This window comes from Ictidomys tridecemlineatus, chromosome 2 (genome assembly GCF_052094955.1).
Source record: "Ictidomys tridecemlineatus isolate mIctTri1 chromosome 2, mIctTri1.hap1, whole genome shotgun sequence".
Classification (NCBI taxonomy): domain Eukaryota; kingdom Metazoa; phylum Chordata; class Mammalia; order Rodentia; family Sciuridae; genus Ictidomys; species Ictidomys tridecemlineatus.
This window is the reverse complement of record NC_135478.1, coordinates 174119940-174147818: the sequence shown is the minus strand read 5'-3', so window position 1 is coordinate 174147818 and position 27879 is coordinate 174119940. Positions and strand designations below refer to the sequence as shown.

General features: G+C 36.4%; 2 protein-coding genes across 10 annotated transcripts in view; one reads left to right on the top strand and one right to left on the bottom strand.

Moving 5' to 3' along the window:
• Window positions 1-906, top strand: part of Dnajc2 (DnaJ heat shock protein family (Hsp40) member C2) — a 29751-nt gene extending 28845 nt beyond the window's left edge. For all 3 annotated transcript variants that reach the window (XM_005319468.5, XM_040291677.2, XM_013356044.4), the window contains 2 exons: window positions 314-468; window positions 774-906. In XM_005319468.5, the coding sequence (XP_005319525.1) occupies window positions 314-468; window positions 774-848 (230 nt within the window). In that variant the 3' untranslated portion in view covers window positions 849-906. The remainder of the gene's footprint in view (window positions 1-313; window positions 469-773) is intronic.
• Pmpcb (peptidase, mitochondrial processing subunit beta) overlaps window positions 1-12762 on the bottom strand; it is a 42668-nt gene extending 29906 nt beyond the window's left edge. For 6 of the 7 annotated variants that reach the window (XR_013435162.1, XR_013435163.1, XR_013435161.1 and 3 more), the window contains exons 1-12: window positions 12605-12762; window positions 11410-11550; window positions 10470-10556; window positions 9809-9938; window positions 7935-8133; window positions 7519-7598; window positions 3946-4058; window positions 3346-3489; window positions 2482-2642; window positions 1721-1806; window positions 1488-1576; window positions 1281-1356 (exon numbers count right to left, since the gene is read on the bottom strand). Coding sequence is in view for 4 of the 7 variants with exons in the window: in XM_078040195.1 (XP_077896321.1) it covers window positions 1281-1356; window positions 1488-1576; window positions 1721-1806; window positions 2482-2642; window positions 3346-3489; window positions 3946-4058; window positions 7519-7598; window positions 7935-8133; window positions 9809-9938; window positions 10470-10556; window positions 11410-11550; window positions 12605-12706 (1408 nt within the window). In the remaining 3 variants the exon portion in view is untranslated. Of the gene's footprint in view, window positions 1-1121; window positions 1198-1280; window positions 1357-1487; window positions 1577-1720; window positions 1807-2481; window positions 2643-3345; window positions 3490-3945; window positions 4059-7518; window positions 7599-7934; window positions 8134-9808; window positions 9939-10469; window positions 10557-11409; window positions 11551-12604 lie in introns of those variants that run through there. The other variant, XM_005319467.5, reaches the window with a different exon arrangement.
• Window positions 12763-27879: the final 15117 nt, after the last annotated feature.

Below are 27879 nucleotides of genomic sequence, written 5' to 3'. Positions count from 1 at the left end.
TATTTTTTTTAAAAAAATGAGGTGTTGGGCAAGTATAATATTAGATTTTTAAGAGAACAGCAATATGAGGTAGATGTTTACTATTATGCCATGTTTAAAAGGCCCTTGAGATGTTTCATTTTCTAGGAATGTAAGGAATTATTCTAACACTTAGAATGTATACATGTCTCAATCTCTAGAAGTTTGCTCAAAGTTTCATTAGCGTAGGCACTTGATTCTTTTTTTCACCAAACGATTTATCTAGGAAGGCATTCCAAGATAATTTTCTACCAGTTGGGCTAAGATTTTCCAAATAAAAATTTTTCTTAAATAGTTCCATGCACAGATTTCACCCCTTGGACGACAGAAGAACAGAAGCTTTTGGAACAAGCTTTGAAAACATACCCAGTCAATACACCTGAAAGATGGGAAAAAATAGCAGAAGCAGTTCCTGGCAGGACAAAGAAGGACTGCATGAAACGATATAAGGTTGTGTTTGAGTTTATAGATTCCATTATAATTTAAATTATAATTTGTAATTAGCATTTTAGTTATAGCTGTTAAATGGGTAATAATATAGATTATTGTGTTTATTTCAGTTTCCAAAGTTATGGGCCAAAATTATTGCAGAAACCTAGTTTCTAACCCTAGCAGTTAGTAAAATCAGAATTTTGCAGCACTGTCTTAATTTTTAGATTCATCCAGTTTGAATTATTTACATATTTGTACCAAGTACTGGATATATCTGTTTTTAAAGTGACAGTTTCTTAATTTAAATCAACTTTCCATTCTAGGAGCTCGTCGAGATGGTAAAAGCAAAGAAAGCTGCTCAAGAGCAAGTGTTAAATGCAAGTAGACTCAAGAAATGACATAATGACAATCTTTATTGTGTGCATTTTTATAATAAAACTGAAAATACTATATAAACTTTCATTTTCAAAATTATATTTATTGTATCAAAGTGCTCTTTCCAAAATAATTTTTCAGAGCACAAAGATCTACCGTTAAAATGATCATCAGGGCTGTAGTCTTATATGACACCTCTTTGTTTCAAATTTCCAAATTTGTATTTTCCTTTAGGGATCAGTAGTTTAAAACTTGCAAATTCTTAGTTTCATAAATATATGTTTAAAATATTTCCATTTTGCATTTCTTAATCACGAAGCCAGCGCATGTTACTGCAAATCTGGTTAAAATCTGGTAGCTGCTCAATGGGACCTATAGATTAAAAAGAAGATGGTTAAAACTGACAGAAGTGCTTAGCCAACTTTCTACACAGGAGAAAAGGAAACCAGGCTTACCAACTGCAGCAATAGCTGGACTTTTATCATAAATATATTTGGTACATACTTCTCGAACTGTCTTAGCATTTACAGCCTGAAATAAGGAAGATACTGTCAGAACTTTTTGTAGTAAGAACAAATTCTATCCCTGGAACCTTAAAAACTAAAGCTCTTCTAACAAGAATGCTTTTACGCAGGATCCAATAATATCTAAAGACAACTTACATCAATTCTTGCTTCAAGCTCAGGGATAGGAATTCTTCTATTATAGCATAACATTTGCCTACCAATATCTTCACAAATTGGAGTTGAACCTGGTTAAAGAGAAGAAACTAATAATTTAAGTATTAGATTTTTTTTTTTTTAAGGTGTTTGGGATCAAACCCAAGGCATTACATGTATTAGGCAAGCGTCCTACTACTGAGCTACAACCCTAGCCCCTAAATATTTATTCTTACCATCAAGCTGCAACAACATGTTTGTTTTCAGAAGATTTTTGGCTCGGGCAACTTCACTCTCAGTGACACTTGTACAGAGTCGCATCCTAAGAAACATTGAGAAACTGGTATTATTGTTTTTTCAGGTATTGCTATTTTTGCAAATCACATATAAATTTGTGTAATTGCTCATTAGAAGACTAAGGTTCAGCACAATATAAAAATAAGCTGCCTATCTCCTGATTCAAATACTAGTCTTCAATTAAAACACTAAATTTTCTTTTTCTTTTTTTAAGAGAGAGGGAGAATTTTAATATTTATTTTTTTCTTTAGTTTTCGACGGACACAACATCTTTGTTTGTATGTGGTGCTGAGGATGGAACCTGGGCTGCACGCATGCCAGGCGAGTGTGCTACCGCTTGAGCCACGTCCCCAGTCCCTAAATTTTCTTTTAACGAACAATTTCTCATTCAATTTTCATACCCTGCCTTTCCAAGTCAGATTACTTCTAGATTTTTCTGAACAACTTTTGGTTAGCTTAAGTTTTAGGATCTTCTTTATGAAGTAATCTACTTATAAAAGATTTACAAATTTTCTTATAGTATAAAGCAGCTTATATGAGACTTGGAGGAAACATATCTATGATCTTTAAAAACATGGTAACTGCTGCTATTACTTTAAAAGGTAAAATTACCACCACAAAATAATCATAAAATATAAAAAGGAAACTGGCCTAGAATATGAATCCTAGACAATAAACTACTTAAATTTTTTTTTCTCACCATTCTCTTTGAACAACATGTAGCATGTCTGCGATTGTGGCTGGTTCACAAACCATATAGAGTCCCCATAATCCTGTATCTGTGTAGGAAGTGTTGAAAGACTGGAAGCTATGACAAAGATTGCCATGACAAGTGAGCTGGGCCAGCTTGCTAGATAAGTTCTATAAGGAAAACAATAGTCTAAGAGAATTGTACACATGTCTAAATTGCCAGAAAGAAAAATGAGATAGCAAATGCCCTAAGAGGCATTTCCTAGTTTTATCCAGCAACATTTCAGTAATTAAAAATTGAACTCAGTCTAAGAATTTCTCATCTGGTTCAATGCACAATGTAAAAGCAATGAATCTTTGTAATTAACATAGTTATCAACCCATATGTAGGGCTGTAAGATCTGAAATTGCATTGTATGTGAAGCCTAAGGTATTTATTTGAAAAGTAATTCTGATTTACAGAAGAATTATAAAAACAGTACAAAAATCAATGAGTTACAGCCCCAACCCCTATCCAGATTTCTTTAACAACTATTATTTTCAACAGTTTGGGAGAAAGCTTCTGATAGGATTTTAAACACTGATATAATACTATTAATAACTTCTCTATTATAGTTACTGCATTACTATTACAGTAGTAACTAATAACTAATTCTGTCCTTATTTTGCCAATTTTTCCACTAATAAACTGTATGGCAAAGATAGTTTTTTCTAGGCTCAGATGCAATCCAAGATCAGTTTATATAAGTCAAAAGTCATAGAACAAAAGCTCCGTTTTTGCATTTCAAAGGGAAGATTCTTACAAAGAATTTATATTCAGGAAAATATGGTGATCTTCTAATTAGCATGGGAAGTAACTCTTAAAATCACTCACCATTCCTCCTCCAAAAGAGCGATCCCAGTTGCCAATCAGTGTGTTGGCAACCATGAGACAAATTGTATCTGGATGTGCCCAACCAACAGCTTCAACAGCTATTGCAAGGTGTGCCAAAGGCATCTTGTCATCCCTCACTCGAATCTAGTTAAAGAAAAAACATACTGTAGGCAGAACTTAGCCAAGAGTAAACCCAAGTTAAGAGTCAAAATTTGGGATCTTTTATAAAGTTATCGTTATACTTTACCATATTTAAGTGGGTACTGTGCCAAAGAAAAAGCACAAAATGACCAAATATAACACTGCTCTTAAGACCTTGCTTTCTTCCAAAAGAAAAACAGGCAGTATTAAATAATATGGAATAGGAAGCAATGTAAGCAAAGGCACCCATTCTCTTGCCTTTCCTATGTTTCAGTTTAGATTTCTTCCATCTAACTATAAGAAATATGCACATTTTGCCAGGCAGTGTGGAATAGGCTTCTTGGGAGCCTGAAGCAAGATTCTCCCAAGTTCAATGCCAGCCTAGGCAACTTAGCCAAGACCCCATCTCAAAATCCAAAACTATAAAAGGCCAATTTCTAGCTAGGAGGCTTACCATACCTCACTTCCTGTGAATTTGCAGGGAGGCAGAACTGGTACTTCTCCTTTATGTGCATATAAAGAGTCACCAAAATGAAACTTTGCTAACTCAAGCAATTCTTCATGGGAAACACCTAAATTGAAAAATAAAATTTTTTTTTTCATTTGTATCTAACAGCAGTACAATCTAAGACTGCCAACTGCTAATACTTTGCTTTACAGTAAACTCTAGGTGGTATGTGATGTACACTACACATGAACTGTTCATACAAATTCATTAAAAGCCATTTAAGAGTAAATGGCTCACAATATTCATTTCCTTGATGCAATTAAGGTTTGTGTTTGCACAGATTTCTCATTTTGTAGAACTGACAGTTTTCATCAATATGAATTTTACAACTTAAGGCAGTAATTCAACTTGAAAAATATAATTTTCTATACAAACATTATATTGAGTTATTAAATTTCTAAGATGCAACCTAGCAAATAAGGTCCATTTTTAATGTTATTTTTTAAATAGGAAAGAATACAAATAAGGGTTCCATCTCATTTACAGAAAGCTGGATAGACAGATATGCTTTATTCTTTAAATCTTATTAGAACCCAACAACAAAAGTTTCATCTAAATTTCTGAACACATTCATAGTTATCTACCTGCTCACTACTTGATATACAAAACTGATTACTTAGATTCTATATTCCTTACTATTCTAACTGGGAACCAAAACAGATTCAGTCAGGGAAGGATTCTTAAACACAAATATAAACTTACAAACATGTGCAAGTGCTTTAAAAAAATAGTGTCATAAGATTTCTTTAAGCAAACGATTAGAATATAAAAGACAACTTATACCCATATTTTCCAAATCTGGTGTGATAACAACAGTGTAGGATGTGACAGGGGGCTCACCTGCTTCCAAGCACCCAGCCAGCCCGCTGATTCCTGCCAAGAAGCTGCAGTAGAGCAGCAGAGCAACAACTGTGGTGGGCTGCAGTGCAGGAGGCAAGCATGGACTGCAGCTGTGGAACCTGCCATGCCTGGGCAGGCCTGAAGCAGGGATGGGCAGTGCTGCAGGTGAGCCAAGGTGCACCAACCTGTCATCCCACCAGGGTTCTGATCAGCCCAGTACAGACACCTGCTCCATGCAGCACTGCAGCTCCAGATACCCCTCTCCCACCAAGCATGCACAATTCACTGACTTTAATCTCCCACTTCCTAAAAGTGGGGAAGAAAACGTAAGGTGAACCTGAATGGGATTCAGGTCTAACCAACAACATTAGTACTTTTCCAAACCCTAATTAGCATAATTGTGGACCAATAGTGTTGACCTCAGTGCTGTATAAATCCCTAGACTAGCAGACTCAAGACAGCAACGCTTGTCAACTCCTCTCATCCTTCAGGAGTTGTTTCTCTTTGCACACTTGAGTAAATCCTACTCTTAAACTCACTTATCCTGGTCCCTGAATTTCATTCTTTGAATTCTCAAAACCAGAACCAAGAAAGAAGAAATTGGTGGTGAGCTGCTGGGGTCTGCTGCAACACTGGAGGGCACAGTCGACCATTAAAGAGTGTGTCTCAGCTGCAGACACCTGCAGCTTGTGCAGACTTTACCTGCCAGCAGAAACAGAATCAAGTTTCATCTCAAAACTCCAGTTTCAATGTTATTTTTGGAATCATTATGTAAGAGAGTCACCTTGGATTATCAATCCAGAGGACAACACCACAAACAGAAGACTGTGACAGTAAAAAGTTCCAGTTGCAGAGTGAAAAACCCTGAAGCACACAGTTCTCGGCACCTGATGACAACACTATTTTATTACCTTCACTTAGTAATAACCCTTTTGGTTGAACAGGACAGATACTTACCTACTGCTCAATCCCACCTCCAGCTACCCTAATTTAAAATGCAGGTGAACCTATGATTTTTTTTTTTTAATGAGACTGAAATACAAAAAATTCCTGAAGATTAAAAGCTAATGGTAGGGACTGGGGCTGAGGTTGTGGCTCAGTGGCAGAATGCTTGCCTTGCACATGTGAGGCACTGGGTTCAATATTCAGCAATACATAAAAATAAATAAACAAAATAAAGATATTAAAAAAAAAAAAAGCTAATGGAAGCTGAGGCGGTGGCACACGCCTGTCCTCTGAGTAATCAAGAAGCTGAGGCAGGAAGAACACGAGTTCAAAGACAGCCTCAGCAACTTAGTGAAGCCCTAAGCAACGCAGCAAGATTCTGTCTCTAAGTAAAAATGAAAAAAGGACTGAGGATGTGGCTCAGTGATAAATACCCCCTGGGTTCAATCCCTGGTACCAAAAAAAAGCTAAGAGTAGCTGAAATTGTTAATCAGAAGAGGTCAGCAGAGGATTAAAATGGCCTATTTCATTGAATTTAAGATGCCATTATTCATAAGGCAGATTAACAAATGAAATACAAATGCTAATTGATCTGACACATTATTAACATACCTGAACTTCAACTTCAAAATGAACCAATAAACCAAAATAAAACTTATTGTGTCCATGTGCACAGAGGACCCAGAGAGCTTTCCTGCCAACCAAATCCCAGTCAGCAGTAGTCATTTTAGAAACAATGCTGGCCACTCGAAAATTTCAGTGCTACTGTCTGCCACACAAAAGGTAACATGATTTAGCTAAGTGCCACAATAAAAAACACATCTTACATATTTAACTTCACTTTCATCTTCTCTGTTACCCCCAAATAATTAGCTCAGAAGTATATCGAGGGCAACTAGACTTTAATTTACTGTACTTTCTAAAAAGAGAAAAATTAAAATAACACGAACACTCCATCTATCTTCATTGTGCTCTAGTATTAAAAGACCAAGAAAACCAATTAAAATGTACTGTTTGGGCCATGCATGGTGCCACACACCTGTAATCAATCCAAGCAACTCCCAAGGCTGAGGCAGGAGGATTATAAATTCTAGGCAAGCTTCAGGAACTTAGAGAAACCCTGTCTTAAAAAAGGACTGAGGATATAGGTCAGTGGTAAAGCTGCCCACCTCAAAAAAGTACTGTTGATCTAAATTCACATTGCTAGGAAATGTAGCAGAAGTGAATTTTCTATGATTGATTAGTTCCACACTCTCCAAGGAAATCTGATGCTACCTGCATGTTTGAATTCACATTATACATTCTCATGGCTCCCTATGTGCTTCCCCTACTCAGTCATCAGTAGAACTACTGCATGAATGATTGAGTGAATGAAAGAATGAATGAACATACCCATTCCATACTTGACCAAAGATGAAGCTGCACCTCAAGGAATAATTTACAATCTCAAGAGAGTCTCAAATTGTAGAACAGCTAACTTCCAAGGTAACTGTTTCCCAGTTCACTCATTAGCCCTTAGTCTTGTAAGTAAATTCTACTGTGTATTCTTATGTATGGAATAGTTCATTAAGTTTTTCTATAAATGAAACCTACTACAAAAGACAGAGGGAAATCCCTAACACAACACAAACAATTTGCTCTGTAAATAAAAACTCTTTATGATATATCTCCCAACAAGATTAAGTTAGTAAGTACATAACTCTAGCAACTTGTCTTTATAGAAATTTAAACTGACTAACCTCCAGCAGCAGCAAGCACTATTCTTGGCCCCTTATAATGTGTGGTTATATAATCCACTAAATCCTTACGATTTATAGATCTGTAAGTGAGGAAAAGCAATTTTAAAGGAAATAAAAAACACAGATCTTATAACATTAATATACTTGAAATCAAATTAAACTGATCCCTACTATTCTAAGAGTTACAAGCAATCAGATATAGAATATAGGCAACAAGTATCAAAAACTTCAACTTTATATCAACAAAGACCCATCTGACACCATTGTTTATTCCAGAAGTAGTTATGAGCCCAGACATTTAGGAGTTATGTGATGTTATGTGTAGCTGTATAATTCCATTCATATTATCAGGAAAAAAAATTATTGAAACATATTTCTTGAAAGTTTGATTTTAAAAATATGGGAATTACACCTACTTGATATTTTCAGTTGGTCCCAAAATTGTCCGTCCAAGTGCAGTATTTTGATAAGCTGTAGCATGAAGATAATCAAACACAACTTCTTGTAAATTGGTTTCAACTTCTTGCATCTCTCTAAGGATTACTCCACGTTCACGTTCAATCTCTGCTTCTCCCAATGTGCTATTTTGTATTATATCAGCAAGAATTTCTACAGCTAATTGAAATTAAAATGTAAGCAGAAATGTTAAGAATCTAATTTTTGTTATTAAGATCTCAAACCAATATCAGAAACCATGACAATGACCATCATTTTGATATTAACTAAATGATTAACCTGAGAAGAAAAAAACTTCCCTATATTCAATATACCTAAAAGGATTGTATTAAAATTAATGTAAAATATAAACCGCTGTAGTACTAAAGATTGGGGGGGGGGATTCCTCAATTTGCCACCAGTTTGTAATGACTTTTTTAAAAGCTCTTGGAAATCTGTACATTAATACAGATTGTTCTCTATGAAAATTACAAAGTAGAAAATTATCTGTGTAAGACCAAAAACATGTAGGTATATACAGAAGCATTCATATCATCCAATTTTTTAAAAATTTCCTAGAGCAATAAGGCTGCTATATAAAGAAGCAAAGAATCACCATAGTCTAAAATATGCCTCCAATGAATCACTTACAAAATTGTGTCCTCTTAAATCCTAATTTGCTAAAAAGCCAAAGTAATTTTACAAAACCATATACCTCTCAAAAAAATTTTTAAATCTAATTCATGTTTGTTGTAATCACAATATAAATTTTATTAAATATAAACATCTTTAGATTTATTTTTTGCCCTTACAGTAAACTTTTGTTCCCTATTTTAAGTTTACTTGCCTCTGAACCAATTATATTCAAATACCAAGAACATAAGAAAACAAAGTGTTAATGTAAGATGGGATTGAGCTCATAACCAAAAGGAAAACATCAATAAAGTTACTTTTAAAAATTATCAAACTGCCGTGTGTGGTGGCACACGCCAGTAATCACAGTGGCTCTGGAGGATGAGGCAGGAGGATCAAGAGTTTAAAGCCAGCCTCAGCAAAAGCAAGGCACTGAGCAACTCAGTGAGACCCTGTCTCTAAATAAAATACAAAATAGGACTGGGGATGTGGCTCAGTGGTCAAATGCCCTGAGTTCAAACCCTGGTAACCCTCCAAAAAAATTATCACTGAAAGCAAATAAAACCCATCTGTCAGGACGGATGATAAGATAAGTAGGGAAGAGCTCACAGATATATGGGAGGAGAATTCCTTTGTGAAGATTCTCTTGGGGTTAAGTGATCTAGAGGGACTGCCTAGCATGCATGAGGCTCTGGGTTCAATGCCTACCATTAAGGGGAAAAAAAAAAAGATCCTCCTTTATGTAGGAATGGTAGTCTAGCCTGACAGGTTTCTAAATAATAGGAAATGAGAGTTCCTATTTACTAGTATTTATAATTTTAATCTAAACATTTTTCATTCTAATGTATCTTTAATATTGCATATTAGAAGTACATGTATTTAACATAAATATATACATAACAAAGTTGCATGACAAAATTTCATATTGGATGATCATAAAAATTTTCAAACATCTAATTATTACCTCATAGCTCCGGGGATAAAAATCTCAAGCAAATTCCCAAAATAGGAGATGCCTCAGAGCATACCTCCACTTCAGACTGTCAAGGAGCACCCCCCACCCCACATTATTCCACATCCAATGGCAGGGGCTCTGTTCTTCTCAAAGATTGGCTAATTTTTTCATATTTCTGGGGGTTACTCTTTATGACACACATAAAAACTGGAGTAAGTTATTTTTGAACCCTCATGAAAATTACATTATCTGCAGTATAAATAATACCTCTTGGCAAATCTTTAGAGAATGCTTTGGCATAATATACAGTCTGCTCTCTGGAGGTGTAGGCATTGAGATGAGCACCCATATTTTCAATCTCCAGTTCCAGGTCTAACTGCGATCTTTTTTTGGTACCCTTGAAATAAAAAAATAAAAACAAATTATTCCTTTATCCTTCACCTACGCCAAGCACTTCAGAAAATGAACATGGACAGGCTGGATTTGTGGCTCAGCAGTAGAGCTGAGAACAGTTTCCTTCCTTCTTCTAACAAATGTTTTCAGTTTAGGTTTCTCACACGTGCGAGACCCTGGGTTCGATCCTCAGCACAACATAAAAATAAATAAATAAAGGTATAAAAATTATTTAAAAAAGAAGAAAATGAACATGGAAGACAAAGGCATGTCAGTTTCTTACAGGGACAAATTTGGTTTCTAAAATAGATTAGGCTTCAAAAATGATATTCATTCCAATAACCCTTGCATCCAAAGAAAAAAATTTATTTCAGTTTTATAAAACAATTATCAGTAATCATTGCAGATATTGCTCTAGATAAAAATAAAACATGCCATACTATTGAAGTGTAGGGCTTGCCTTTAAAGCATGAAAATTTGCACTTACTGCCTTTTTAAAGAGAACACATTTTTGTAAAGTAAGTCTATAACTTGCCTTGAAAGCCATATGCTCCAGAAAGTGAGCTGTTCCATTATTCTTTTCATTTTCATACCGACTTCCAGCATCAATCCAGAGCCCAACCTTAAGCAATCAAAGAACAACTAAGTAAAACAATCACTTCTTCCAGGAGCGGAGAGAACAGTCTCCTTCCTTCTTCTGACAAATGTTTTTCAGTTTATCATTAAGGTTTTCTTCACCTGAGTAAACTGAGACATTCATTCCTATGAAGTGAGACTTAAGTTTTATGACCATCAGGCTAGTGTTAGTTGCTACAAGTTCTACCTATTAGCTTCAGTAAGGACCCAGATTAGTCTAACTCACTACTACTGCCAATTAATAATTGTGGTATAAAGGATATGGGGAAGGAGGTGTTAGGATGTAGCTCAGTGGGAGAGTACTTGACTAGCAGACCCAAGATCCTTCCATCACCACAAAAAAATTAAAAAAAAAAAATCAGGGATTATCAGAAAGCTCAGGTTGAAATCGATGTATTAGCTGCATGACAAAACCATTTAACCTCTCTGAACCAGCTTCCTCAACTATAATACAGGTGGGATGATATCTACTGCAAAGAAATGTTTTAAAAATCAAATAAGCAAAATATATGCAAAAAAAAATATCACATAGAGTTGTCCAAAAATATACGTCTTTCATTATCATCAATACAAGTAATGAAATCATCAACAATATAAGTAATGCAATAGTCTACAAGAAACATATACAAACAATAAAACAGGATATGCATGCATAGGGTATGGAAGAATAACTGAAGAAAAGTTCACACATCAGAGAAACTTAGCAAAGCAGAATAACAACCACTGTTTGTTTTTGTTTTTGTTTTTTAACTACAGCCAACTGCAAAGTTGAAGGTTAAATAGTTTGCTCTTCCCTAAATGACACATGACTCAAGAGAAGGTTGCCTTGAGTCACTTACTGTGCATGTTGAGAGCCCAGAGTCTTCAGAGGCTACTCTGAGTCCATTTTCCAAACATGTTACTCGTGTTTCAGGAACATTCAGAACAATTTGTGTAGCAGCCTGTGTACTTCTCAATCTGGTCCCTCCAAAATGCAATGACTGATTGGGGTAGAAGGAGGAAGAGAGGGAAGCAAACCACATTACTATTCTGATATTAAATGTTGATTAGAACATCAAATCAATCTCTAACAGACTCTCTCTGTAAAATACTCCTTCCTGGGCTAAGGGTTTAACTAAGTTCTAGTAGAACACTGAAAATATAAGGAAGGCCTGGTTAGATCCCAAGTACTGAAAAAACAAAATCTTTCCTCATTAACTTTGTTCTACTGGAATCCATCCCTTTGCTGAGCCTAGAAACCTTCCTTAACCAATCACTGTCCTAAAGATAGCAACATGATTATAAACAAGCCCTTCCTTTAGAAAAGCTGAGTAGCTATTACCATTTCCCAGAAAGAAACAAATTTTATTTCAAAACTTCTCCTAGAAACATTTCGTTTTCTTTATGGCGAAAACAAGCAGAGGAAGAGGGGAACCAGGAAAATATATAAATACTTACTACAACACAGAAATGAGACTTAGATTGTCACTGCTGAAGAAAAGCAAAACGATTTGGAAAGGTAATGGAAGCACATAAGAAGAAGCTCAAATATTCCAACACACTCTCGATAAACCAGCTTGCTGACTATGAACTATTCACCTTTCAGCCGTTTTTTCCTTTTCCCTTTCTCCACAACAAAAAAACACACATATACATATTAAAGTCCCTTTGGAGAAAGCTAGAAACTCTCCCATGGGAAAATGGAAATACAATTTTTTACTTTAGCTCGTGGGAAGCCAACTGATGATGGAGCTCAGTCTTAGGCTGAGGTTTTTCCCAACTGGCAAACACTACCTTCTCGGTGGTCAGTAGGCACTCTTTACAGACTAGCTGCGGAAGACGCGACCGGGGTCACCCTACACCTCACTGACTGCTCACGTGGCGGGCAGTCGGCCCCGCCGGCCTTCGCGCCAGGCGTCCCGGGTCCCAGGGTCCCGGTGTCGGAGGCCGGACCTAACCCGCGGTCGCGATCCAGGGAGGTTGGGTCTGCTGCGCTAAGGCGCGGGCCGTCATGGCCAGCCCCCAGCGGGTCCATATCAGGGGAGGGACGCTCACCCTCCTGGCGGCGCCTGGGACTAGGAGCCTCTGGGTGAAACCCCACAACCGCCGCCTCGCTGCCGGTAACACCAAGGCTCGGGCCGCTACCGCCGCCGCCATCTCCGCTGCGGGCAATTGGGAGGGTGTGCTTCCGGGGTTGTGACCCAAGATGCCAGAACAGACGGTGGGCCCCACCTTGTGGCGGTGATGGGGATAACATTCCTTGTAGGGGTCATGGAAGGATTAATGGGACTAAATCTTGACAGGGTCCATTGATGTTAATATAAAGCTAGGAATTTTGGCTATAAGTGTCTCCAATTGTCTAGAAAAGAAGATTCCTTTAGTAGTGCAGGTGCACTAAGGTAACTTCTGATCAGCAACTGACCCCTATGCGCATATTAACATGGCATTGACTTACAGATTAAGCCCCCTAAACAGGATGGCCACCATTACAGTTCCAGCCCTGGAGTGAAGCAACTAAGGTCAAAAACTCCACCTCCCAATGTGAAGGAGGAGTTAGACACTTAACTGGCGAAGAGTACAGAAGGTGGTCCCCAGTTCTGGTAAACTTTCCTTTCCAATTGATTTGTTAGTATTTATAATCAATATAGTAGAACATAAAACCTACAGAAATTAAGTGCACTAGAACTGAGTTAAGAAATCACAGTGCTTAACTGATACCAAAACGTCCTTATACCCCTAATAATACCCATTATTACTATTATACCCCCATATAACTGAATAAGACTTGATACTTGTCCTGTTCATTCCTGTAATCAAGCTCAGAAAAAAAGATTTGATAATAAAAACAATTAATATATGTTTCTTTATACTTTGACATACTCCCCCCCCCCTCCTATAGAGCTTAAAGTTAAAGATTGACCATGGTGGTGGGGGTGTGGAAAGTCAGGAGAAAAAAAATACTAGCTGTGATTGTTTATTACAAAGAAGAGCCAAGAAATTGCTGGGAATCAGAACATTTTTAAGAACATCTGTAGGATAATCATTTTTTTCCTTAGAGTGTTCCTAAGACTATTGATTATTTCACAGGTGGATGGAGTAAAGTAGGAAAAAAATATAAATATGCATATTGAAATTCAGAAATTTATGAAATTAAGAATGATGGTAGAGTCAGGGCCATGAAAAATTATCTCCTCTAGCAAAGAAATTTTTAAAAAAACTAATTAAAAATCAGAATTAACATCTTCAAACCTCTGGAAATTAAAGATGTGCAGTAATCTGGGGAGAATTTAATTCAATTAAAAAACAGCTAAACTTATAAAAGTATAAAGGATAATGATTATGGGTACCAGAAGTGGGGGAGGGAGCTGGATAGGGAAAAAGGAGATGTTGATCAAAGGTTGCAAGTTTTCATTTAGATAGGAGGAAAAGCTTAAGTGATCTAAGGCATAGAATGTTGGTTAGAATAATAATGCATTGTATATTTCAAAATTGCTAAAGGGGTATATATTAAGTATTTTCACTACAAAAAAATGATATGTGAAGTGATAATTTTATTAATTAGCCCAATTCAACCATTCCTCATTATAAACATATTTCAAAACACATTGTGTCCCACCAACATATATAATTATTTGTCAATTAATAATTTTAAAAACAGCTAAATCTTGGGGCTGGGGTTGTGGCTCAGCGGTAGAGCACTCGCCTAGCACGTGCGAGGCCCTGGGTCTGATCCTCAGTGCCACATAAAAATAAATAAAATAAAGGTATTTAAAAAGATATAAGCATAATATTTAAAAACCCAGTAAGAAGATACATTTTGTAGCATTTTAATTTTCTCTATCCTGTATCCTTTCCCCCAACTTCATGGTCATATTCCAAAACCATGGTGAAAATCATCAGTGTGTAGTATTCACCAAAGAGTATAGAAGACGGCACTGGAGTTCCCTCAAACCCTCAAATTTGGAGAGCTGAAATTATCCCACTTAAATTCAAAGCCTTTTTCTAGGAGTGTTAGTCAAAAATATTCAGAGGCAATTGTTTAGCTTCATGACTGCCTGAGGTGATGGATAGAATACAGGCAAATAGTAGTCTAACCAAAAAGCTTAAAGGGAGAAGCTAAGGCATGAAACATTTATGGAGGCTTTGAAAAGCTCACACCTATTCCTGGCTATCTAAAAGGCCATACACCCACAAAGGACTGTATGAAGTACCCCAGGTCTCATACTTTCCCAGGAAAGATTTGAGAAGACCCTTACACCCTCCCTGTGGCTCATCTTAGGACTCTGAGCAAGCAAAAAGCAAAAAAAGCTAAAGCATAATTGTCAATCACCTGGCTGATTTGAAGGTATGACACACACAAAGCTCCTCAACAAGACTATTGAGACTGGGACAAAGAACTAATAGCTGATTATCCAAAAAAAAAAAAAAAAAAAAAAGGAAAAGGATAGATAGTACCCCATCAACTGGTTGCTACCAGTTAGGGTAGCTAGCCCAAAAATCCATATGAGGCACATCTTTGAGTTCAAGCAAAGATTTATTTATTTTTAATGTTTTAGTTGTAGATGGACAATACCTTCCTTAATTTATCTTTATGTGGTGCTGTGGGTTCGAACCCAATGCCTCACACCTGCTGGATGAGTGCTCTACCACTGAGCCACAACCCCAGCTCCTCAAGCAAAGATTTATTGACAAGAATATCTGCCAGGATACCATTCTGCAAGGCACAGCAGCCAGAGTCACTTGAATAGAGATTTTTATATCTTTTTTTTTTTTTTTTTTTTTTTAACAAGGAACAAGAGCAAGCTGGAAATGACCTTGTATGCAACAAGTTAGAATTGACCTTGGGTGCAGGGGTTTGGCTAACAACAGATTTTGTATTTAGGGACATTGGGGGGGCAGTATGGGAACAAGGTACCTTAAGTTTCTTTTTATTGGCAGTTTATAAGTTTCAGTTTGGGGTTAAGATGGAGTCCCAGAATTAAAATGGACTTATTAATGTCTAGGGACCTAACACTAACTGGGAGGGGAAGGATGCACTTTCCAACACAAGCAATCACTCCCTGGGTGGCTCCTTTCCCACCTTTCGGTCACTTTAGGCAAGATAAGAGGAGAGGGGGTATGAGAAGAAAGGACACCTAAAATCTATAAAGGGGCAAGACACCCCACTCCCATGGGCACCAGTTCTGGACCCTCTTCTGTACAGAAGAGTCAGTCTCTTTCTCTCTCTCTCTCTCTCTCTCTCTCTCTCTCTCTCTCTCTCTCTCTCCTGTGACTTAAATAAAACTTATTTTCTTTCTTCAGTGTTTCTTGGATGTTTAATCTTCAACATAGGAGATTGGGGATGAGGACCTAATCCTGATTTTCAAGTCTAGTATCACTATGAAATGTATTAAGGAATTTAAGGAACTCTGTGTTCAATCGTTAGCTAACAAGCTAATGAGCAGAGACTTCTATAGCTACACATGATAAAGAATACAGACTTTAAGGAATTTATTCAGAAAAGTCCCTACACAAGCAAACGGCAAAAACAAGCCCCAGGAAATAATCCCATAACCACAATTGGCATATTATTGTCAGGTCAGCAGGCTTCCCCTTCCCTTCCACTTTCCTGGTAGCTGTGGGTGGGGACTTTCCACCTGGCTGAGGAGACCTGAAATGGCCAATCAAAAGCTGACCCCAACCACAATGGGTGCCCCCTATCCCAAGCATCACCCTGTCATTTCACATCAGCTCTGACCAACCCGCGGCAGACATGATCCCCCTAAACTGAGCTCAGCCAACTGTTGTCTGTAGCTGCAATTTAGATGGCCTAGGCCCTCCTACCTCTAGCTTCCCTTATTAGCATTGGCCTTGCCTTTCCTGCCCTCGACTTCCCCCGGCTCTTACCCTTCCTCGACCAGGAGTGCCCCCCAATAAGCCTTTTGGTGCCTCATTCTTGTTCTGTGGTTCCTGATCTCAGGCGCCCCTTTCTGCTTTACAATTATATTAATTGAAGTGTCCAATTCTCAAAAGAAAAAAAATGTATGTATAAGACATGCAAAGAAGTAAGAAATATAGTCATACACAGGAAAACATGCACATACACACACACACACACACACACACACACACACACACACACACTCCCCATACACACAATCAATAGAAAATGTCCCTGAGGAAGCCTAGCTGTTGGACTTATTAAACAAATCTTTAAATAAGCTCTTTTAATTTTTTTTTAAAAGAAATAAAGGACACTGTATAAAAAACTAAGCCAAAAAAGATTCAAGATGGTGACTAAGAGGAAGGCTACATCCTTAGTCACTCCTTGATTCAAGCAGCAGGAGTCTGCTTCTCTGTGAGGTGGGTAAAAAGGGGATTTCACTAAGACTCCATATTGGACAGTCAGAGTGTCTCAGAGACTCAGAAATTTGGGTACATTGAACAAAGAAGAAAGAGTACATTGGAACGAAGCCAATGTAAGCAGAGGCAGCAGTGACAGCACTGTTTCAGCAGAGGGAGGAAGAACACAGAGAAACACAACAGACAGATTTAGTATGGAAAATCCTGAAATCAGAAAAGTAGCCTGCCCTTAGCAGATCCAGAGGCTGCACTGTACATTGGTGAATGAAATGTGCCCAGTGTTTCCCAACCGGCCTTGGAGAGCTGAGGTGGAGCCATCTCGAGGCAGCCATGCTACAGCTCTGCAGGAGCTACTATTGCAGGAGCCAGGAGATCTGGGCAAACACAGCTACCATGTGGCATAGGGTGTAGCTAGCTGACCCAGAGCAAAACAGGCACAGAGAATATTTTAATCAAGGGGATTCAAAGTGCAGGGGAGCCCAACTTGCTTTTCTCTTGAGTCTGGTGTCTCATGTGGTTAGGGGAAGCAGGTCGGGTATCTGAACGGTGGGTGTGAATATACTCAATGACTAAGCTCGAGAAGCCTGGAAAGGCTGTGTTCTTGTGCAGCAAAGGGGGTAAAGTATTGGCTCCCCCACTCCACACATGAGTAGAATCCTAGGGAGACTCGTGAGTTTCAGACTCTCAGCAGAAATAGGCAATTACCAGGCCCCAAGAGTGTGTTAATCTAATCTCTCCTGAGCAGCCACCACTCAACAAAGTCCCTGAGGCCTGATGAGACCCAAGACCCACCTGCAGGAACTCCACTCCTAGAATCTGCAGCGTCGTCATCCTAGGAGTGAGTGCATCTATCTGGTCTGTGCAGACAAAACTCCAGCTGAGAGTACTCCCCCCCCCCCATTTTATCTCATACTGTTGAGAAGTGAAACAGAATTTTTGAACTCAAACTGGCAGCTAGTTGAGCATCACAAAGAGGAAATGTTTAACAAAGCCCTTGCTCTCCCACTCAGTACATAGCTCAAGAAGAAACAGAAAGACAGTCAGGCATAAACAGTGACCATCATCTATTCTCATTGACTATTTTGATCATCTCAGTGGAAACAATTCCTCAATTTTTAATTAAGAATCCTTTTTTTTCTTTTTGGGAGTGTTTGCTGTACTGATTGATTCATGAACAAATCTACACATACATATTTGTTTCTATTTTTCACATTTGTAGTAGTTTTTTAAATGTAATTATTTTTTCTTGTTTTTGGAAGATAGAGTTTTTGATTAGTATATTTTGGTTTGGTTTTGTATAGTTTTCATTTGTCTGTTTCTCTTTCTCTCTTTTCTTCTGTTAGCCAAACTCTATTGTTCTTTCACCCTTACTTTGTTACTTCTATTTTTTCTCCTCCTTCCTTATAACCATCACATCTTACATCTCTTCTATATTCTCTATGTTCACTTTTTGAGGTTTTAAACTCTTTTCTACCTGCCTTTCACATTTTCTTTTGTCTTAAAAAACTATTCTTACCATCTTTTAAATTAATGGTTTATATAACTCCTGTCCACACCATTAGTGCTGTCTCAATTATTACTGCTGTGGATGCCATAGTTAACACCTATTGTCTGCTTTAATGTCAGATACAGTTCATGGTTACATATTGTTTTTGCTAATGGCAATTGCTGACTCTACCATATCTGTTTTTTTGTGGCAATTAACTTTGTAGATTTCACAGTAGGAACCAAGTATTTAGTTTAATGCTATGTATTGTTTGCATTGGTTGTTGCTATTTTTTGTTTCCTATGAATACGGGAACCTACAGGGACACTACAATTTCACAGCATAGAAACTCTCCTGTTGAACTAAAACCAACCAAAAGATAGCACACCTTGTTCCACACTGAGGTATAGTTTAACACAAAGAATAGAAGAGACAAAAACCAAACTAATGACCAGGCCCCAAATAGAGACAGCTAGGAGTAGGCCCCCAAGTGCCACCTATGGAAATTTATTTCTACAGCAAAAATAGAGAGAAATAATACAAAGGCTGTGGACACTGCACCTACAAGGAGATCTCCATCCAGACCATTCTAGGGTCTTTAGCAACTTAAGACCGTACCCTAAAAAGGCCCACACATAAAAATGGAAGAGAAATCCCTTTGAACAGATGCATAAACCCCAAAATTAATACAAGAAATATGAAAAAGCAAGCTAGCACAATACCTCCTAAAGGTCATAATTCATCAGCAAATAACCCCCAAAATATTGAAGTGGATGAAATATCAGATAAGGAATTCAAAATAATTATTATAAAATTGATCAATAAATTCTGAGAGAACACAGGAAAACAACTGAATGAATTAAGGAAGTCAGTACAGGATATGAATGAGAAATTCAATAAGAAGATAGAAATATGGGAAAAGAACCTAATAGAAATATTGGAAATTGCTAGTGTTGTGGCTCAGTGGTAGAACACTCACCTAGCACATGTGAGTGCTGGATTCAATCCTCAGCACCACATAAAAATAAATAAATAAAATAGATATTTTTAAAAGAGTAATATTGGAAATGAAAGACAATAAATCAAAATGTTTTCAAAAGTCTCTAATACAGTAGATTGTGCTGAAGATAGAATCTCAGAGCTGAAAGACAAAGTGGCCAACCTTTTACATTCAGATTGTATTTTTTAAAAATGAATAAACATGATCAGAATAGACAAGAATTCTGGAACGATATGATGAGACCAAATTTAAGAATCATTTAAATTGAGGGCTGTGAGATGCAGACTAATAAAATGAATAAACTCTTCAGGGAAATAATAATAAAAAAAAATTCCAGCTGTCAGAATGAGATGGACATTCAGATGCAGGAGACATTCAGAGCCCCAAATAGACAAGATCAAAAAAAAAGAAGCTCTCCATGACACATTTTATAATTAAAAGGCCTAAATACAAAAGAAGGATAGAATTTTATTTATTTATTTATTTATTTATTTATTTATTTATTTATTTATTTATTTATTTATTGGTATCAGGCATTTAACCCAGGGGTGCTTAACCAGTGAGTCATATCCACAAACCTTTTTATCTTTTAGTTTCAGACAGGGTCTCACTAAATTGTTTAGGGGCTTGCTAAATTGCTGAGGCTGGCTTTGAACTTGTGGTCCTCCTGCTTCTGCTTCCTGAGTCACTGGAATTACAGGCATGCACTCTGCTCTAGTCAAGGATAAAATTTTAAAAGCCTCAAGAGAAAATTCACATCCAGAGGCAAGCCAGTCAGAATAACGGTTGATTTCTCAGCACAAACTCTACAAGCCAACAATGTGTTTCATGTTCTAGGAAAAAAAAAAAAAAAAACAACTGTCAACCAAGACTGCTATATCCAGCAAAGCTATCATTCAAATTGGAGATGAAATAAAAACCTTCCAAGATAAGCAGAAACTAAAAGAATTCTTCACCACTAAACTGACACTACAGAATTTACTTAAAGAAATACTATACATAGAAGAAATAAAAAACAAATCTCAGAGCTTGCAAGAGAACAAATCTCATTTGAAGAGTAGCTAAGTAAATGAGAAACAGGACCAAATTAAACATGATAAATAAAAATGGCAGGAATTAATAACATCTCTCTATATAACATTGAATGTAAATGGTCTCAATTCTTCAATTAAAAGACATATACTGACAGATTGGATTAAAAAAACAAGACTTAACTATTATGTTGTTTGCAAGAGATGCACCTTATAGGGAAAGACATCCACAGGCTGAAAGTGAAAGGGTGGAAATTTATATACCATACAAATGAAGCTCAAAAATAAGCAGGAGTATCTACTCACATATCTGAAAGAGCAGATTTCATACCAAAATTAATCAGATGAGACAAAGAAGGTCATTGCATATTGATAAAGGGAACAATCCAAGAAGAAGATATAACAATAATAAATAGTTATACCTCAAATGCAAATGCAACTAATTACATAAAAAAGACACTACACAAATTAAATGCCCAGATAGACACCAGTTCGGTAATACTGGGTGACTTCAATACACCTCTCTCACCATTAGATAGGTCATCCAGATATAAACTCAGTAAAGACTTTGTACATAAAAAAATATTATAAATCAGGTAGACCTAACAGATATATAGTATTTCATCCAAAAACAGCTGAATACACTTTTTTTTCCTCAGTGGCTCATGGAACCTTCTCCAAAATTTTATGTGGTGCCCCATGCATGCCAAGTGAGTATTCTATCACTTGAGCTATATTGTGTTGAAATATGTATATGTATATGTATGAAAACATAACAGCAAATCCCATCAATATGTATAATTATAATGCACCAATAAAAAATTGTGAAAACATTTTATTTAGGAACTCACCCCTCCAAAATTTGTGAAGTGCTACAAGAATGCAGGATGCTTCTGTCTTTGGGATGAGAGGCTTATGAAAAGCTTCTGAAAAGAGCTAATTTTGAGTCAGAAAACTAAACAAAAATATATGAGTGATATCTAACTGCAGGATATCAATAAAGAGATAGAAATCATTACAAAGAAGCAAATCAAAATTCTGGCATAACTAAAGCAACACATTCACTAAATGTACTCAATGACAAATATTAACAAGTGGAAGAAAGAATCAGAGAATTTGAAGATAAATCCAATTATGAAGATTATCCAATATGAAGAATTAAAATAAAAAAATGAAAATTAAGAGTCTCAGAATCCTGTGGGACACTCTCATGTGTACAACACACATGTGATAAAAGTATCAGGAACAAACAAAGGAGCAGAAAGAATCTTTAAAGAAATAATGACAAAAAACGACTGAAATTTGATGAAAGACATATGTATACGCCAAATAGCTCAACAAATTCCAAGTAAAATAAGCTCAAAGAGATCCACATCTAAATACATCATAATCAAACTATAGAAAGCCAAAGACAAAATGATGAAAGCAACAAGAATAAAACAATTCTTTATATACACTTGATTCAATAAGATCAATACCTGATTTCTCACTGGAAACCAGGGAGGCTGAGTGGGAGAGCAGACTCAAAGTGCTGAAAGCAAATGATTGTCAATTAAGAATTCTATGTATGGAGGCTGGAGTTGTGGCTCAGCTGTGGAGCTCTTGCCTTGCACATGTGAGGCACTAGGTTTGATCCTCAGCACCACATAAAAATAAATAAACAAAATAAAGGTATTATGTCCATTTACAACTATATGTGTGTGTGTGTGTGTGTGTATCTAGCAAAATGATCCTTCAAAAATTAAGTAGAACAACCTGAATATGAAATTGAGAAAATAATTCCACATACAGTAGATGGGGGATATAGCTCAGTTGGTAGAGTGCTTACCTCACATGCACAAGGCCCTTGGTTCAATCCTCAGCACCACACACACAAAAATATATATATTTAGGAATAAATTTAACAAAAGAAGTGCAAACTTGTACTTTCAATTACTAAGTTTTTTCTTTTTCCTATTTTTTTAATTATTTATTTTTAGTTATAGGAGGACACAATCTATTTATTTTATTTTATGTGGTGCTGAGGATTGAACCTAGTGTCTCACACATGCTAGGCAAGCCCTCTACCTCGGAGCCACAACCCCAGCCCTCCTACTTTTTTTTTTTTTTTTTGGTGGGAGGAGAACTGGGGGTTAAACCTAGAGGCACTTAACCACTGTTACAGTCCCAGTACTTTTATTTTGAAACAGAGTCTCACTAAGTTGCCCAGGCTGACCTTGAATTTGCCTTCCTTCTGCCTCAAGTCACTGGGATTACAGGCAAGTGTCACTGCACTTGACAACTATAAAACATTATTGAAAGAAACTAAAGAAGATCTAAATAAATGGAAAGACATGCCATATTCATGTATCAGATGACTTAATGTTGTTAAGTAGCAATATTCCACAGATCAACATACAGATTCAAACCAATTCCTATCAGAATTTCAATTGGTTTCTTTATATAACCCTTGTAGAACAAGCTGATACTCAAATGCATATGGAAATGCAATAGACCCAGAATAGCCAGAATAATTTTGAGATATAGGAACAAAGTTAGAGAACTCACACATCCCAGTTTCAAAACACACTATAAAACAAGGGTAATCAAGCAGGGCAGTATTGGCATAAGAATAGACAGATACAAATGGAATAGAATGGACAATCCAGTGGATCTAGAGACTATCATGCTAAGTGAAATAAGCCAATCCCCCCAAAACATAGGTCAAATGTTCTCTCAGATATGTGGATGCTAACACACAACAAGGGGAAAAAGAATAGAAATTCAGTGGGTTAGACAAAGGGGTATAAAAGGAAGGTGGGGGATAGGAATAGGAAAGACAGTAGAAGGAATTGGACATAACTTTCCTATGTTTGTTTATGGATACACAACTAGCAAAAGTCTACATCATGTACAACCACAAGAATGGGATCCTAAGTAGAATAAGTTATACTCCATATATGTATAATATGCCAAAATACACTCTACTGTCATGTATATCTAAAAAGAACAAATAAAAAATGAGTTAAAAAAAAGAATTGACAATCCAAAACACAGCCATCACACTTATAGGCAATTTATTTTTGACAAAGGTATCAAAAAAATTCAATAGGGAAAGAATGATCTTTTCAATGTTAATGCTGAGACAATTAGATATCCACATGCAAAAGAATAAAATTGGACCCTAACCTCATAACACATGGAAAAAATAACTCAAGATGGATCAAAGATATGAATGTAAGTGCCAAAACCATAAGACTCTTGGAGGAAAATATATGTGTAACACTTCATAATCATGGATTAGGTGATTTTTTTAAAAGAAACTAAAGAAGATGTAAATAAATTGAAAGACATCCTAAAGCCCAAGCAATGAAAGAGAAAATAAATTGAACTTCATCAAAAATTTCAAATTTGGTGCTTAAAAGAAATCTGTCAAGAAAGTGAAAAGACAACCCACATAATGGGAGAAAATATCTGAAAATCATATCTGATAAGGGATTTTATCTATATTATATAAAGAACTTTTGCAACTCAAAAATAAAAGGTCAACTAAGCCAAAATTTACAACTCACAAAGGAGGGCTGGGAACGTAAGTCAGTGGTAGGGTACTTGCCTAGCATGTGTGAGGCCCTGAGTTCAATCTCCAGTACCACCAAAATACATATAATATTTTATATTATATAATATATGCATAACATATATATATAATATAGTTATTATTAAAGGCATGTACCACTTACACCTGGCCAAATATTGGCCAGATGTGCAGGCTGTAATCCTGAGGCAGGAGGATCAGAAGTTCAAGGCCAGCCTCAGCAATTTAGCAAAGCCACCATCTCAGGATACAAGAACTGAAGATATGGCTGGGGATATGGCTCAGTGGTTAAGCGCCCTGGGGTTCAATCCCTGATTTTGAAAAAAAAAAAAAAAACTGACAAAGGAGGTTTATAAATGGCCAATAAGTGTATGAAAATTTATCATTATCATTAGTCATGAGGGAAAATCCAAATTAAAACCACAATAGATAGCACTTCATACTCATGAGATGTCTTTAATTTAAAAAGAGAGAGAGAGAGAGAGAGAGAGAGAGAGAGAGAGAGAGAGAGAGAGAGAGAGAGAGAGAGAGAGAAAGTAGTGGTGAGGATATGGAAAAATTGGAACTCTCACTCACTGCACTCTCGCTTCTTCTCTCTTTCAAGTGGATTCTCCAGAAGCCTTGGGTCTCAGACTAGTGTAGTACTCTTGATCCTTCTTGTTCTTGGCCTTCAGCCTCTTGAACATCACAGGTACTGGTTCCTCCAGCTCTCCAGCCTGCAGACTGCCTTTGTGGACTATCCTGCTTCTGATTGTGTAAGCCAACATAAAAAGTCACCCTTTTATTATTATACTTCCTGTTGATTCTGTTCCTCTAGAGAACCCTGATTAATAAAAACTTCCTAAAAGCTACTGGTTAAGAGATCTAAAGTTATGTTAATTGAAATGTGTGTTTTTTTTTAAAGCTCTCTCTTAGAGATTTTTAAACATGTGTTTCAGTTTGAACAATAGTTCTTGAGTCTTGTTTTTTGATTAACATAAAAGCTTTGTGTCTGCATATTCAAGTTGGGTCATTTAAGGAGGGCTTAATAAAGGGATTGTTTACTGATGCAGGTTTAGAGAAAACGGCAAGGGGGATTATGGTGTTCAGAACTAGCACCAACAGAGATCTAACTCAACTTAAACCTAAAGAGAGAGAAAATAAATGGCCACCAGACCTCAGAGAAGATAGCTGTATGAAGTCTGGGTCTTTGGTAGACCAATGCATTGACCCTCAGGAACGATGCTCAGGGAATTATTTCACCTCACCAGGATTTTGTTGCTTTCATTAGCTAAACCCACTTGTAAACCTGAAGAAAAAAAGCAGTTTGTGCTGGTCACTCCCCTGGAACACAAGAAGAAAAAGGTAAAGAATGAATCTGGAGAGATACAAGGAATATATCCAGGCATTTTTTAAAAAGTAGAGTAGCTCTTTTTATTGAAAGATGAAGACTTTTAAAATCTCACCTTTCCTTTGATCTCATTTCTCCATCTCTTGATTTTTGTTATTATTTGCCTTGCTCCAATTAATTCTATTCATACTGTTCAATACAATTACTTGGTATTGGTAATAATATTTAAACGGATCAATGTTTATCCTCAATTCTTTAAAAAAAATTTTTTTTTATTTGTAGATGGACACAATACCTTTATTTTATATTTATGTGGTGCTGAGGACCAGACCCAGTGCCTCACATGTGCAAGGAGAGTGCTCCACCACTGAGCTACAACCTCAGCTCCATATCCTCAATTATTTTATGGGATTTTTCTATTCCTAAATTATTTATATATTTTTAATATAAATGTTGGCAATTGTTTATTTATTTATTTTTTTATGTTGTGCTGAGGAGCAAACCTGGTGCCTCACATGTGCTAGACAAGTGCTCTACCACTAAACTACAACCCCAACCCCTAAATTCTTTGATTGATCTATAAACTGACAATTTCATTGTCAAACAGTTGTTGCTATTTTTGTTGTTTTGATTTTTCAACAGATGTTGCTGTTTTAATAGATACATAACATACTCCTCTAAATGAACCTCACTCCCCATGTGAAAATTGAAATGAATCAGGGGGGCTAGTATGTAGCTCAGTGGCAAAGTGATTGCCCCTCATTTGCAAAGCCCTGGGTTCAACTCCCAGATACCCTCCACACTCGCAAAAAAAGAATCCCACCAAAATGGATCGTGGACTTAAGTGGTTAAATGGTAAATTCCATAGTTTTACATTTAACCACACACACACACACACACACACACACACACACACACACATAGATATATAAAATATGATAAATATATATATGAGATATATGATTTAGGATATTAGAGATAAGCAATGAATCTTTAGACATGGAGGGATACAAGGAATATATCCAGGCATTTTTAAACACTAAAAGTATAATCCAGAAAAAAAAATTGATAAATTGGACCACATCAAAATTAAAATTTTTAGTTCTGTGAAAGATACTATTAAGAAGATGAGGAGATCAGCTACAGACTGGGAGGAACTATTTGCAAACTATATATTCAACAAAAAAACTTGTGTCTAAATACATGTAGAACTTTCAAAACAGAAAAACAAATGAATAAAATAATGCAGTGAGAAAATGGGCAAAAGACGAAAACAGTTCACTGAAGAAGAAATACAGTTGGACTGAGGGGCATTATGCTGAGAAAACATTATTTTGAGAGATGTTCCATGTTGTATGTCTGATATTAAATGCTACAACTTGATGACAAATATATGTTTAATTTCAAAAGCTAAAAAAAATAAGTACATGAAAAGATGCTCAATGTATTAGAGAAATGCAAAGTAAAATAATGAGTTATTACTACACATATAGTAGAATAGTCAAATAAAAACCTGCAATAATACCATGTGCTGACAAGTATACAGAGAAACAAGATCACTCATGCATTATTTTTAATGGTAATGTAAAATTCCAGAGTGGTATGGCCACTTACTAAACAACCTTGTGTAGTCTTAGGCATTTATCCCAGAGAGATGAAAGTTTATGATCACGGGAGAAACATACACATGAATATCCATTGCAACTTTATTTATGATAACCTCAAAACTGGGAATAACCCAAATGTCCTTCAAAAGGTGAATGATTAAACAAACTGTGGTATACCCAGACAACAGAATACTACTCAACACAAAAAGGAATGGCTATTGATAAATGCAACAACTTGAATGGACTTCAGGAGCATCATGCCAATCACAAAAGATTGTAAACTATACAATCCATTTACATAATATTCTTGAAGTAACAAAATTATCAAGATAGAAAAACGATTAGTGGTCTCCAGGGGTTGGGATGAGGAGAGGTGGAGGACAAGGACAAGAAGGAGATGAGCAGGAGAAGTCCTGGAGACAATGAAACTATTTGACCAACCATTCTCTATCTTCATGTGTGGTTACATGAATCCACACAAGTGATAACATTGTATATCTTTGAACACACACAAATGAATGCATGTGAAATTGGTGAGCTATGAATAAAACCAGTGGATTGTCTCACCATAAATTTCTCAGTTTATGATATGATATTATAGTTACACAAGATATTACCATTAGGGTAACCTGAAAATAAAAAATACATGAGATCTCTCTGTATGACTTCTTACAACTTCAGGTAAACCTAGAATTATCTAAAAAAATTTTTTAAATGTTTAATTAAAAGAAAAAAAATAAGATTACATTTTAAAAAATATTTTTTATGGGAGGGGAATAGCAGGAAAAGAATACTACCTTGTTTCTTCTGACCATGATCTATCATGGCCATGCATTCAAATACTCTGATGTGTCTGTCAGTCTGTCTCTATCTATCCCTTACACACACACACACACACACACACACACACATACACACACACACACACACCAATCACAGGGGGTTTTACACAAATTGAAA